The sequence below is a fragment of the Miniopterus natalensis genome, chromosome 4 (assembly GCF_054644295.1).
Source record: "Miniopterus natalensis isolate mMinNat1 chromosome 4, mMinNat1.hap1, whole genome shotgun sequence".
Taxonomy (NCBI): Eukaryota; Metazoa; Chordata; class Mammalia; order Chiroptera; family Miniopteridae; genus Miniopterus; species Miniopterus natalensis.
In genome coordinates this window covers 22,627,641-22,641,453 of record NC_142084.1, presented here as the reverse complement: position 1 = coordinate 22,641,453, position 13,813 = coordinate 22,627,641, and the positions used below count along the sequence as shown (strand labels likewise).

Sequence of the window (13,813 nt, the reverse complement as noted above, 5' to 3'; positions counted from 1 at the left end):
GCTCCCATAAGGTAATGCTCATCAATAGTAACCACTATTACCATTGCTATTCCCTCAAGTGGGTTAATGTAGTTAGTTACCTTAACCATTCCCAGCTGTTGCATAGTGGGGCTAAACTCCAGACTAGACAGGATATAGCCAACGTAGCATCAAGTCTGTCTGACACACCCCTTGGTGAATCTAGATCTTTCTCAGGACCAGAGCTTTTTCCTGCAGTGCTGTCTCTAAGTACACCTACCCACAGGCCAGGATGTACTATGTCAGTTGTACAGGGAGTCACGGCAGAGGCTCTGTTCAAACCTTGGACCCCGCCGCCTCACCCAGAGCTTGTTCTCCACAATGGGAATGCTTATTTACGGAAGGTTTTTAACTTGAATGGAAAGATGACTGTTTTAAGAAGTCATTTGAAAAATCAGGGTTGTAATATATAAACTTATGGATTACAGCCCCATCCAGGTGGCTCAGTGGTTAGGCATTGTCCAGTACACCAAAAGGTTGCAGGTTTGATTCCCAGTCAGCGCACATACCTAGGCTTCAGGTTCGATCCCCAGTTGAGGTGCATACGGGAATTGGCTAATCAATGTCTCTTTCTCACATCAATGTTTCTCTCCCTTTCTCCCCCTCTTTGCCTTCCTCTCTCTCTAAAATCAATTTAAAAAACCTATCCTTGGGTGAAGATTAATTTAAAAAAACACAGCACTATGGATTACGTGATTGGTCCCAAGAACATTTTCTGAGTGTGGGTGTGTGTGTTTTAGCAAATATTTATGTTTTTTTGTTAATACTCATCCGAGAATATTTTTTCCATTGATTTTTAGAGAGTAGGAGGGAGGGAGGGGCAGGGGTGGGTGGAAGAGACAGAAAATTGATTGGCTGCCTCCCGTACAAGACCTGACAGGGTCTGGAGACTGAACCTGCAACCCCAGGTAGGTGCCCTTGACTGGGAATTGAACTCGCAACCCTTTGGTGCACAGGGTAATGCTCTAACCATTGAGCAACACCGTCCAGGGCTGTCTCCGTCCTTTGAAAGCAGTATAAAATGTTAGGCTGAGACAGATGTATAAAGTAGAAAATGGAGACTTGTATTCTCATCAACAAGCAGAATGTGGTTTTTCTAGTCTATTACTTCAAAATTCTTCATCTGATATTTAAAATGTATTTATGTTGAGTCATTTCTTTCTCTTTGGCTGGTGAACCAGAAGATCATGAAGTGATTGTGCAGAGGCATTACACTCAGTTTCTTTTTTTGTATGTATCAGATAAGAGGCTTGCAAGTGGAAGTAAGGCTGCCTCACATCCTTTGTGTGGCAGGGGCACCGATGCTTGCCTGTTTGTCACTGGGCAGCATTCAGTAGTTCATAGCCTCCTTCCGAGGAACCTAGGCTTTCTGGTGAAAGGTGACAGTAGTAAGAAGAATGTTAGACTCTGAAGGCTCTTTTGTTTTCACAAACATTTCTTTCCTTCTTTTTAGGGTTTAGAAACCACTAGTTAATTTTAAGAGTGTTGTGAGGGGTGTACATATTTAGAGTTAGGATTTTTGAATCTTTGACTAGGAAGGGAAAATAAAAGTTTTGAGGTTCAGCTCAGCTTAAGCTTCTAAATTATCCTTTCTGTACCAAAGCTTCTAATAGATTAAAAAGCTGAGAGATCTGAGGAATACAAGCAGCCTAAGAGGCTGACTCTTGGTTAACCTTAATAGTAATAAAAGAGGGAAAAGACTGCATTTCCAAAGGTTCGCCTATTTCCCCATAGAGTAAGGGGACCCTGTACACCCCTTCCCCTCTTACTCTTCCATTCAGCAGGTCTTCCTGCAACTGGTGGGCATCAGTCCTTCCAATAAGACTAAGAACAAGTCTACTAAAAAACGGTTTTATGAAATGTTCACAGTATTTATATGTGTATTTAAGGGAGCGTTTATCATATCATAGCATAAAAATGGAGATGGGTAGGGACCCTGGAGCTCTGGAAATATGAGGCAGTTTTCATTATTAGCCAAGCAGCAAGATTTTGGCTCTGTTTATTTTTTCTAGCTCTTATCCTACTTTTATCACTGATAATATCAGGGAAGTTACTTCATGATAATGTTACGATGTTATTTACATTATTATTACATACATTATTATATAGTTCACATTTTAATATATTACTATTACATATAATAATATATGATCGTAGTATTATTCTGTTAAAGTACCTACCAATGGCTTTTTTTGTAGAGCAATAATGAAATTTCACAGTATGAAAATGGAAGAAATCAATAAAATCATCCGTGACCTCTGGCGGAGCACCTATCGTGGACAAGGTAACCGACATGTGTCACGCGTGCTCTTTCCAAAGCCCTGTCCCAGCTCTCACCCGTGCAACTTCTTATTGGGCCGTATTACTTCCTGGACGCCTTACTGAACATCTCTGATGTGTTCTAAGAATTCTTATTTTGGCAACATCCTGTAGCAAGAAGATATGCAAAGGTTTCTATTCCAGAGCCTGACAGACCTCACATATTTGGCTACAATGCACATTATATTTAGCTGATGACATAATAGGCTCTGTTGAGTGTCAATAGGGATAAGCCAAAATGTGATGAGAAAACCATCAGGAGGAAACTCAATAGAACTAAGAAAGGCAGCGCTGAGACTGAGGGTTGGGGTATCTGGATTCTAGCCAGGAATCCTCGTGAATCCTCTCAGCCAGAGAAGTTTCCAAATGAGCCAGGGTTTTCCCCTATGATGTCAGCCTCACAAGATGTTTCTGGGCTTATTTGACAATGTTGGCGAATGACAAAAGGCTACAGAGTGTAGGTTCCACTGAATCTTCTTCCTTCTGTGTCAGATATTGAATATATAGAAATTCGGTCTGATGCTGATGAAAACGTATCAGCTTCTGATAAACGGCGGAATTACAACTACCGAGTGGTGATGCTGAAGGGAGACACGGCCTTGGATATGCGAGGACGATGCAGTGCTGGACAGAAGGCAGGTATCTTAAGGACCTAGGGAGCCACCTTTACTAAGAATTGACAGAGAGCAGCAATGTCAGTGCTGTGGAAGCAGCCATGCCGCCCAGGAGTGGTGGGAGGCTCTTTACAGCTCTCCTGGCTGCCACGTGCAAGGTCGGGATCACTCCCCTCATTACACTCCCCCACCTCTAACCGGCATTTCCTGCAGCTTTACCTAAATTAGGCCTTTAGGAGAAGGGCCTAAGACTTTCTCATAGGATAGGCTAAATATAAAATAAGGAGCTGAAGACCACTCATTGTTCTATAGCATTCCTTATGAGAATAAGGTTACTGTAAGACACACCACTATTTTATGTGCGCTAAGAAAGAAGAAAGTCAATTGTAATTATAAGATGCATCCTGATTTCAGAGAAGTCGGGGGGTAGGAGGAGGTGTGTTTTAGAGTCGGTCATGCATTATTAGCAAACCAGATATCCTAGGTTGAGCCAGATGAGCCGTTACAATATATGAGCATCTCATTGAGAAAGCAGCCCCATTAAATGACTGAGTTCCCCAACACCACCCAGCCTAGCCTTGGGGCCTGCAGACCACCACACACACACAGACTCAGCTGCTTGCAGGGCACCTCTACATGAGGCTCTGGGTGTGGAGCACAGAGCAAATCAGGAAGAGGAGAGACATCTAACAGAAAAGTGGGACCTGCATCCTGGGAGCAAGGCTGGGTCCTTTCCCTGTGCACAGGTTTGCGCCCAAGATGCCACAGATTCTTGAGCTTCCTCCTTTCAGATTGGAAGTGGAAGATGATAACATCTCTGGACCCTTGATTTTCTTAACAAATTTTTAAAATTCTAGAAAATGATGCTCATGTTAACCAAGCTATTTTCATAGTTTTCAATTTTGACCTAAAGATACTCGATGCATGTATGTCTTTTGTTGTCAGCCTAGACAGCTATACCAATTCGAGGCATCTGCAGATTATTATCGTAATCATAGTCTGCAAAAAATGACAAATTTGTGATCTATAATCAGTATCCCCTACTTGCTTTGGTGATTTTTAGTGGTAATTATGAATGGGAAAACATAGTTTGAAACATGTCTCTTTGTATTAAAAATACTTTCAAAAAATATTTTCTGAACATAAGTAGATTTCCTATAGCTCCTCTAAATTATAAAAATTAATTAGCAGTAATTGCTTGCTTGGTGTTGGGGGAGAAGACAGACAGATGGTTTGGTAGAGGTGGGCCAGGACCTCAGTTAGACTCCGCCTTGAGTAGGTGGTGGTGGAGGTGGCACCGGTAGCATTCAATATAGAAGTGCCAAGGTCCAAGCTGTGCCCTGGCTCCTACAATTGGCCAGCCTGCCCTAGGCATCACTGCTCTAAAATCACTAACTCACTGATTCTCCTTCACTCACAAATTCAGGGGGAGAGGGAGTTTATAGCTCACACAAAGGTACTTTAGACTTCCTAGAACATCCCTCACTCTTAATTCTGTGTGCCTTGTACCCTCAGGTGGTTTCAGCTGGGCCTGAGGGGTTTACTATTAGGCTTCTATTAACCACGAAAGTGCCTCCATTTTGGTTGCTTAGGTTTCCTGCTGGTAAGTTTAAATAACACCATACTTCTCTACTCCTGATACTTTGGCCCAATAATTCATTCTCTCTTTCCATCTCAAAATTATATACACAAACATATATGTGTGGTTTAGAGCATGGTGTAGGTTAGGTGCCTCTTTTGGACCACAGAGCATAGAAAGACTCTAAGAGATAAAAGGTCTCTGAGACCCTGGAAAATGTAATGTGTCCAAGATCCTGACAAACCTCATTATCAGGAAAATAAAATAGGTTGTGAATTTTTAAGGTAGTTAATCTTATACCATTATTAAAATTATTAGTTACAAGTAAATGGCAATGCATTTCTGATTCACACCTGGGATTTTGAGTTTTGTTATAGCTGATTTTACTAGAGAAGGGGGCGGGGATCAGCGTTGCTTTTAGCATTTTATTTTATTGCAAATAATAAGCTGAGATAATGCACTTGATGGTTCACCTTCTGGAAGAACATGGGTCTGGGTCATAGTGCCAGGCTCTCCGGAACAAAAGAGCAGTGATTTACCTAAGGTCTTTGGCCCTGTGACCTTTCCCACCAAAGAGATCTAGCCAGGTCTGCGCACTTTCCTACCGGGAATGAGAAAAGGTCTGTGCAGCACAGCTCAGCTCTGGCGCTTTTTTCCAGGTTTTAGCCTCACTCATCATTCGCCTGGCCCTGGCTGAAACATTCTGCTTGAACTGTGGCATCCTTGCCTTGGATGAGCCTACAACAAATCTTGACCGAGAAAACATTGAATCTCTTGCACATGCTCTGGTTGAGTAAGTTTCTCAAATTTGGGGACAGGTTATGATAGTTTTTAAACTAAGATTGAGAGAGTTCGGTGGTGAAACCCCTCTCTAGATGTGTCTTCCATGGAGAAGCTGGTTGGCTTTACTTTTTGATAGTAATTTATCAGATTTTTTAAAAAGGACTAGATGGTGACCAGCAGCAGCAGACACATCCTGCACCTCCCTGAGTGTATTCATAGGGAAACTGCGGTGAGTTTTCTGGTTTGGTTTGACTTTCCTGTAAACCCACCAGGGGCCCAGCGTCATGTACACAAGTTACCATGACTTGCTAAAACATTCTAGGTGATCGCAGTGGTTTGGGACTATCTCCTCAGCTTTCCACATGCGTCAGACATCTATGAGGAATGACAGTTCTTACTCGAAAGGTGTATTCATGGTTGAATAGACTCCAGAAAGGGTAAAGTTGCACACACCTTGCAGCACATCCACCTGTGGGGGAGGCTGCAGCATGGGCGCCCTTGCTCGAGGACTGTGCTGCAGGGGAAAGGCATTTCACAAGGCGAGCGCTGTTTCAGGTACTCCTGGCGCCAGGTGTCTTCCTGGCAGACATAATGTTCTGGCTGATGGCTGGGATTGGGCCAGAGGGAGCATTGAGCAGCCACAGAGCCACCTTTCTCCAGCCACCTCCCAGTAGTCCTGTGTTACCAGCAAGTAAGAGCTAGTGCTTTTGAAACCTAAGTGCATCCAGCTCCAGACAAGGGGTATATGTGGTTGACTGAAAGAAAAGCCTCTCAGGTCTCAGCCTCGGAGCTGGTTACCTCAGCCTATAGATCATGAGCACAAGTTATCTCGGTCCACCCACTCAGGCCTGTGTGTCATGCTCATGATGCATCTAGGGCCTGGTGGTGGCAGAATTCTGAGTAGACACAGCTCATAAGAAGGCAGTGGGCTTGCATGTGTTATTCCCCTTGCCTGTAGTCTTCTCAAAAAGAAGAAAAGTATTTTCTTCCAGAGAAGACTAGTCACAGGTCAAGAAAACCCCAGGAAAGGAGTAAGTCCAACTCCTAAAGCTGAGCAGCGCAGATATTGAGGGAAACCCGGTAGAACATTTCCGCCTGCTCTAGTGGAACTTTGCTTTTCTGGAAGAAACTAGATCACGTATTCTTCCCGTTCTGCAAGCCAGACCTACGTGAAGAGTCAAGCCCCGCACCTCTACCGCCTGAAGAGGAGATGGGCTCCTAATGGGGGGCTGGAGGCCCGGTCCACCCCACCCCTCCCCCACTTCCTGCAGGGCTGTCAGAGGCTCTGCCACTCAGGCACAGGAAAAGCCCTGTTATCATGTGTTAGACAAAGTTCTCAGTAGCTTTTTCAAATAAAGGAAAGGGTTATTTATGCCCTTTAATGTTAAACAAAATGTTCTGAATATATTGTTTCAGGATAATAAAAAGTCGCTCACAGCAACGTAACTTCCAGCTTCTGATAATCACTCATGATGAAGATTTTGTGGAGCTCCTGGGGCGTTCTGAGTACATGGAGAAGTTCTACAGGATTAAGAAGAACATGGATCAGTGCTCAGAGATTGTGAAATGCAACGTTAGCTCCCTGGGATCTTATGTTCATTAAAAAGACTCAAGATGTAACTGCCTTAGAAACACAGATCCTCAGGCAACTGCTGATTTCTGGTCTCAGCGGAGTCAGTAAGCAAATATATTCTTTAAAAGGAGCTTTGTGTCTAGGATTTTGAATGAGAAGTTCTAAAATGATTAAAATAGTTTCACATGAAATTTGGACTGATTCCTGAACTTCACCCCCCTCTGGGCAGCCTGACAGGCCTGCAGGGCTCCGCAGCAGCACAGTCCGGCTCAGCTTCTCCTCCCTTCCCAGCATTAGTGTGTGATTCCCTGGGCCTGAAGCTACAACCCTTCAGTTCTCAAAGCACTGTTGAGAAGTAGGTTCTTGCCTTCAAGATTTATGGTTTTGGCATTTTTTAAAAATCAGTGTTAAATGTTACCACTAAATTTATTTCCTTGGATGTGGTTTTAAAAAACTGAGTTATCCCTCTGGCTGGTGTGGCCAAGTTGGTGGGATGTTGTCCCCTGCACTGAAGTGTTGCTTGTTCAGTTCCCAGCTGGGGCACGTGCCTGGGTTGTGGGCTCCTGGTGGGAGGCATGCAGGAGGCAGCTGATCGATGTCTTGCTCTCACATCGATGTTTCTCTCTCTCCCCCCTCAAAATCAATTTTTAAAAAAAATATATCTTTATTGATTTCAGAGAGAGGAAGGGAGAGGGGGAGAGAGAGATAGGAACATCAGTGATGAGAGAGTCATTGATCGGCTGCCTCCTGCACACCCCCAACTGGGGATCGAGCCCGCAACCCGGGCATGTGCCCTGACCAGAAATCGAACCCCTGTTGCTAGATCCTAGGTCGATGCTCAACCACTGAGCCACGCCCAGCTGGACTCAAAATCAATTTTAAAAAATCTTTTTAAAAACCTGAGTTCTCAGTATTAATATCTGAGGATGACCATAAATTATGAGATTTTAATGTATGCTACACTCTTAACTATAAATCCAGCCAAGTGACCTCCCTGTCTGGGCCTCAGTTTCCCCAACTAAAATTTTAAGAAGTGAATGGGGCTTCAGAGTTTCACGGGAACCTTAAATAGTCTTCTAGTTCAATATCCACCATCTTCCCTCCCCACATATCCCTGTAGGCTGTTATCCAGACTCAGGGCTCTGTAGAGAGGAAGTTCCCCCCTGTGCACACCCACCTTTGGAAGACTCTGACCAAGAGCAAGGCCTCCTTTCACTTGGGGCCTCATCTGCCATCACGAAATCTAACTCTTGTAGGTCTACACTGTGTATCATCTCAGCCTCGACATCAACCCCGATGGTTCTCCAGGGGTGCATGGCAGGGTGGAAGGCAAGCAAGGCTCACAACATCTGGACCTGCTCCCAGTGGGCTCCAGCCAGACGTGGAAGAGCCGGTCTCATTTCACTCCAGATGTCATTTCTAATAAAAGCCCAATCACAAATTTCCTTGGGATTGCCAGCTGGCTTCTTGAAGCCTCGCACAAGTATTGCATACGGAGTGCTACACACTTTTGAGTTAGACTATTGGGTGTTGATCATTCAGAGCCTGGCAGTCATGCGGCAGGTTTGTGTCATCTGCACTCCTAATGAGGATATGGTCTAGACAGCCGTTCTCAGCCAGGGTCTAGAAGAGAATTAAGCTCTAAGATCCTTAAAGGGGCATAAATGGTGACAGAAGGAGATTAGACTTGGGGTGGTGAACACAAAATATATGCAGATGATGTGTTATAGAACTGTACGCTTGAAGCCTATATAATTTTATTAACCAATGTCACCCCAACAAATTCAGTATAAAAAAAAAGCTCGGAGGTCCTAACGTACCTGTGGTAGGCTGAGGAATGGCCTCCGAAAATCCCAGGTCTTAGTCCATGAAACCTGTAAATATTATATAGCAAAAGGGGCTTTGCAGATGTGCTTAAAGCTAAGGACCTTCAGGCGGGGGGACTCCCCTGGCAAACCCCAAGTGTAATCACCAGTATCCTCGTGAGAAGGAGGCAGAGGCCGATCTGCAGAAGAGAAGGCAGTGGTGACATGCCAGGGAATACAACTGACCGCTAGAAGCTAAAGATGTCAGAGAAACCAATTTTCCCGTCAGCCTCCTGAAGGAACAGCCCTTGTGGCACCCTGACTCTGAGCCCAGTAAAACTGACTTGGGACTCCTGACTTCCAGAACTGTAAGAGAATACATTTGTATTGTTTAAAGCTGCTGGGTTTGCAGTAATTTGTTACAGCAGCGATAGGAAATTAATATAGTCTCCACTGTATGTAACCAATTTCTGTGCAAATAAAATTATACTAGTTATGTACTATCCTTAGGAGAATTGAAAAAAGAATTACAGTGGTACCTCGGTTTTTTAATGTAATCCATTCTGGAAGACCGTTCAAGTTCTGAAATGTTCGAAAACCGAGGCGTAGTTTCCCATAGAAAGTAATGGATTAATCTGTCCCAGACCTTTAAAGTCAACCCCTAAAGCAGCAATTTAACATGAATTTTACTATCTAGTGATACCACAGATCCATAAAATGATACACAGTGAAAGCAATAAACACAATATACTGTACTGTAAAAACAATAATAAATTAACAGGATGTAAAAACAGTACTATAGATGATAAAAATGAAAATGTAATTTTTTCTTACCTGCAATGATGATAGTCATGGTTTGGATGGTGGTCCCTTCAATAGTCACAATAGCTGACCTTTCCTCAGGTGTCTGTGGCCTCTTCCAGAATCACTGTAGGTGGCTCCTCTCCTGCCATTCCTGCCCTTGATTTCTTTACGCCACTGACACCTGGTTCAGACTCACTGGATCTTTGCCTCACTAAAAACTTTTCAATTGACATTTGCTTTTTCTGATGTTTTGAAATTTGTCTAAAGTGAGACACAGCATTATCACTGACAGTGTCAGGGACATGACTTGCAGCAGCTTCATCAGGGTGATGTTTTTCCACAAAAATTTGCAGTTCAACCCATTTCGCACACATTTCTTTGATAAGTGCAATAGAAACACTTTCTCTTCCCTCCTCCGAAGACAGTTCCTCAGTTGCCTGTTGCTGCTCCGTCAGAACATCTGGAAGGTCTGCGGCGGGTTCAGTCCTGTGGTCCTCGAGCCCCTCCCCGTCATCGCTACTCGCTTCCAAGCCCGTGGACTGTCCCAGAGACACAGTATCCTCAGCAACAGGAGCATCCTCTTCAGCGCCCTCAAATACACGCGCAGGGACAGCTTCTGGCCGTTTCTCCCGTGCTGACTTCGTTGTTCTGTGAGACACATCCCTCCGTGCTTTGTCTATGAGACGCCAGCAATGTAGGATATTGGAATGATTCTCCCAGGACTCTCGGAGGGTTAGCTGTGTCCGAGGTCACCTCAAAGCACCTTTGGAACAGTGCTTTGGTGTAAAGCTTCTCAAAGTTAGATATGACCTGCTGGTCCATGGGCTGGATGAGTGGAGTCATGTTGCGGGGCAAAAACTTTACATCGGTAAAACTGAACTGTCCCATCAACTCGTCCTCCAAGCCTGGAGCGTGAGCTGGAGCCTTATCCATAACAAGCAGGCACTTCGCTGGAAGATTTTTGTCTTGGAGGTACGCATTTTTTTACACTTGGCCCGAACACTTCATGAACCCACTCAATAAAAAATTGCCTGGTTACCCAAGCTGTTTGCCCTCCACATCCCATGCAGTTTGCTTTTTATGACATTGTTTTTCTTAAATACCCTGGGGTTCTCAGAATGGTAGACTAGCAAAGGCGTCAACTTAAAATCCCCACTTGCATTCCCACAAAAAAAATATTAAAAGAGTTAGCCTGTCTTTCATGGGCTTGTGTCCTGGCAATGATCTCTCCTCCTTTGTTAATGTAGGTCCCCTTTGGCATTTTCTTCCAAAAGAGGCCTGTCTCGTCACAGTTGAAAACTTGTTGGGGAAGGAAACTCTCTGCCTCTACATAATCTTTAAATTCCAAGACAAATGGGTCGGCGGCGTCTTTGTTGGCACTGGCAGCTTCACCATGTCTCACCGTACTGCGTGTGCCACTTCCCTTAAACTTTTCAAACCACCCTCTACTTGCCTTGAAAATCTCTCTCAGCACTTGTTCCAGGGGTGTTTTTGATGAGGTCAGCATGCAAATGTACAGCTTTTTCACAAACCATGCTCCCAGAAATGCTGTCACTGGCCGTTTTTCATTTATCCATATGAAAAGCAATTTCTCCACTTCTTCAATCGTCTGTGTTCTTTGTCTTGTGTTTTAACACCTCTTGCAACGTTGGCTCCTTTAATGGCTTTTTATTTTTTAAGATGGTACAAATTGTAGAGTTGGCCATACCAAACTGCGTTGCCAGGTGACATACACGGACACCACTTTCAGGTTTGGAAATAATTTCCTTCTTCACCTCTGTTGTTGTTCTGTTGATGATTCCCTTGGCTTTGCAGCTTTTATCCATTTCTCACAGCAACGGGTGACTGGCAGAGGGCTCCTGAGATGGCATGAACACAGATTGATTGCACACAGTCACAAAAACAAATCGGTTGCAAGAGCACCCCTGAGCTGATATGAGCACAGACTGATCGCACACAGTCACCAAAGAAGCCCAACTATCACCTCCGAGTTGTGCGGGTGCTCAGGACTCAGCAGCCGCCAGCTGGGCCTCAGGATCTTGCCCTCGGCAGAAGCCGTGTGGCATGTTCAACTTCCGAGGCGTGTTCGAAAACCGAAGCATTTCCTTCGGGGTTTACGGCATCCGCAATGTTCGTCAACGGAGATGTTTGAAAACCAGGGCACCACTGTACTCAAATTCCTTTCTGTGTTCTGTGGTTCCCATGAACCCTGGTTGAAAAGGCTGGTCTAGACCCTCACCCAGTCCCTGGATGAAAGGGCCAAGTGGCAAAGCCACCACTCCAGCCACCTGCCTCCCATCCAAGGCCCCTTCTCATGACCATGTTCAGTCATCCCAGTGAGCTTTGAAACACTAAAATTACCCATATTTACCAAACTAGCATGACCTTGACAAAGGTACCATGAGAAAAAATAGACCACTTCTCGCTCTGAGCACAGATCCAGGAATTCATAAATTAAGAGCAAACCAATTCTGGTCATACTGAAATACACATAATCAACCAAGGTGTTTTTATCCCAAGAGTACAAGACTACTTCACAAAATGAGAAGCCTGTTCCTAAATCATCAACATAAAACCCAAGGGGAAAATTTCTGACAGACACCTAACACTGGACATTATTGGATAAAACTGACGATCTCCTAGCTTTAGCAAACTCGTAACATTGCAAAGAATGAGAGAACATTTTCTTAATGTTGTCATCAAATCAAAATTAAACTCAGCAAAAGATGAAGCATTCCCATTAAATAAAACCACTTGCCTCCTATCAACACGTTTTTGAAAGCTCTAGCCATTGCAACAGGAATGACCAAAAGTGGCAACTCAGGACCAACACGGGCCATGGAACAAAGGGAAACAGGCCTCCCAAGCTGGAGCCCGGGTTCCCGGCTCCGCTTCCCCTGCAGCCCCGCCAGCGGCTGCTCGCTCTCCCCGCTCCCCTGGCACCTGGGGGCGAGCAGGGGCTGGGCGCCCTTCTCGCTTTTCGCTGCTGCTTAGCATGCCCAGCGCAGAGCAAGCACCGAGCGTTCAAGAAAAGCTGCCACCTCCAGCTTATTCTTTCTTATGCAGTTACCCTTAGTCCCCAGCCTGGGATGCCCCCTCCCTTATTCCCTGCCGGTGTCCTCGCCCAGGTCACTGTCACCCTCCAATACAAACCCCCGGCCTCTCGGCTTCTTGTTTCCCCCAGAGAGAGACACTCCACAGTCTTACTCCCAAGTCCAGTCCTTGTAATAACAGTAACTGCAGCCTCCACAGGCTCGACTGGAAGCGTCTCCTGCACCTGACACTTTCCAGTTCACTCCTGCGGCCTCCCCCCAGCAATTCTTTGAGCCCACAGGAACCTGCCCATTCATTCCACCGCTTCTCTGGGGGTTCCCGTTCCTGTGCCTCTCTCCCGGGTACATCTGGAAATTCCACGGTCCATCAGAGCATCACCGTCTGCATAGACCCTCAGCAGCCTTGTCGTCTTCTGTCCTCAGACTTTCCCGACAGCCCCAGCCCTCTCCCTGCGCATGCAGTTTCCTCCACTGGTCCCCACTCCCCTCACCCTTTGGGGTTGTGGTGCTTCTGTGCTCAGCCTGAATCTGCACCCCCTTCCTCTCTGCCTCCCCTTGTTTGTTGATCTCATCCAGTCTCATGGCCTTAAAGTTATTTTCTTAGTTTGGGTTCTCCCAGAAGCAGAACCTAAAACAATGATTCCAGCAAAAGTAAACAGCAGGAGCCTGTGGGAATTATACAGTGAAGACAGCCAATGAAGACTGTGTCTTTAAACCAACGTCCCTAGCAGGTAACTGGGGCTTAATCCCACAGGGAGACTGGGAAATTTGGCAGAATATGTGTTTCAGAATTATCCCACCCGAGGGGCACGAGAGCTGGGTGTGTATGTAAATACCCACTCCCGAGAGGCACTAACAGGGCTTTTCCGGGCAAGCTAGCTGTTGGCTTGCCACGGACACCAGCAGAGCTGCCTTTTACAGTTAAAAAAAAAAGAAAAAAGAAAATGCCTTTTGACAGAGAGACACATAGCAGAAGATACAGGTGGGATGGAGCACACTGGAAACTCTTAGAAGTATGACCCTGATGGCAACTTCAATAATCATGTAGATGCTACTCCTCAGATAAGTCTCTAGTCCAGATCTCTTCTAAGCTCCTAACTCATTAAGCTGCCCACTGGACATCTAGTGCACTTGAATAATAGACATTTGAAACTTAAAATGACCAAAACCAATCTTTCCCTCAAAACCTGCACCTCTGATAGGCTCTCAATTAATGGCAACTCCCTTCTTCCAATTGCTCAGACAAAATCATGGCATCACCCTTT

The 13,813-nt window shown here is 45.1% G+C and overlaps 1 protein-coding gene and 1 long non-coding RNA gene across 2 annotated transcripts in view; one reads left to right on the top strand and one right to left on the bottom strand.

Annotated features, from left to right (window-relative positions):
- RAD50 (RAD50 double strand break repair protein) overlaps nucleotides 1–7,077 on the top strand; it is a 66,322-nt gene extending 59,245 nt beyond the window's left edge. Inside the window, exons 22-25 of the mRNA XM_016197114.2 lie at nucleotides 2,217–2,302; nucleotides 2,830–2,972; nucleotides 5,190–5,323; nucleotides 6,730–7,077. Of these exons, the coding sequence (XP_016052600.1) occupies nucleotides 2,217–2,302; nucleotides 2,830–2,972; nucleotides 5,190–5,323; nucleotides 6,730–6,916 (550 nt within the window). The 3' untranslated portion in view covers nucleotides 6,917–7,077. The remainder of the gene's footprint in view (nucleotides 1–2,216; nucleotides 2,303–2,829; nucleotides 2,973–5,189; nucleotides 5,324–6,729) is intronic.
- On the bottom strand, nucleotides 5,926–10,268 carry LOC107525026 (uncharacterized). The gene is made up of 3 exons (XR_001602023.2): nucleotides 9,526–10,268; nucleotides 8,707–8,891; nucleotides 5,926–6,834 (listed from the first exon to the last, which is right to left on the bottom strand). It is a non-coding gene; the product is annotated as an uncharacterized LOC107525026 (long non-coding RNA).
- Nucleotides 10,269–13,813: the final 3,545 nt, after the last annotated feature.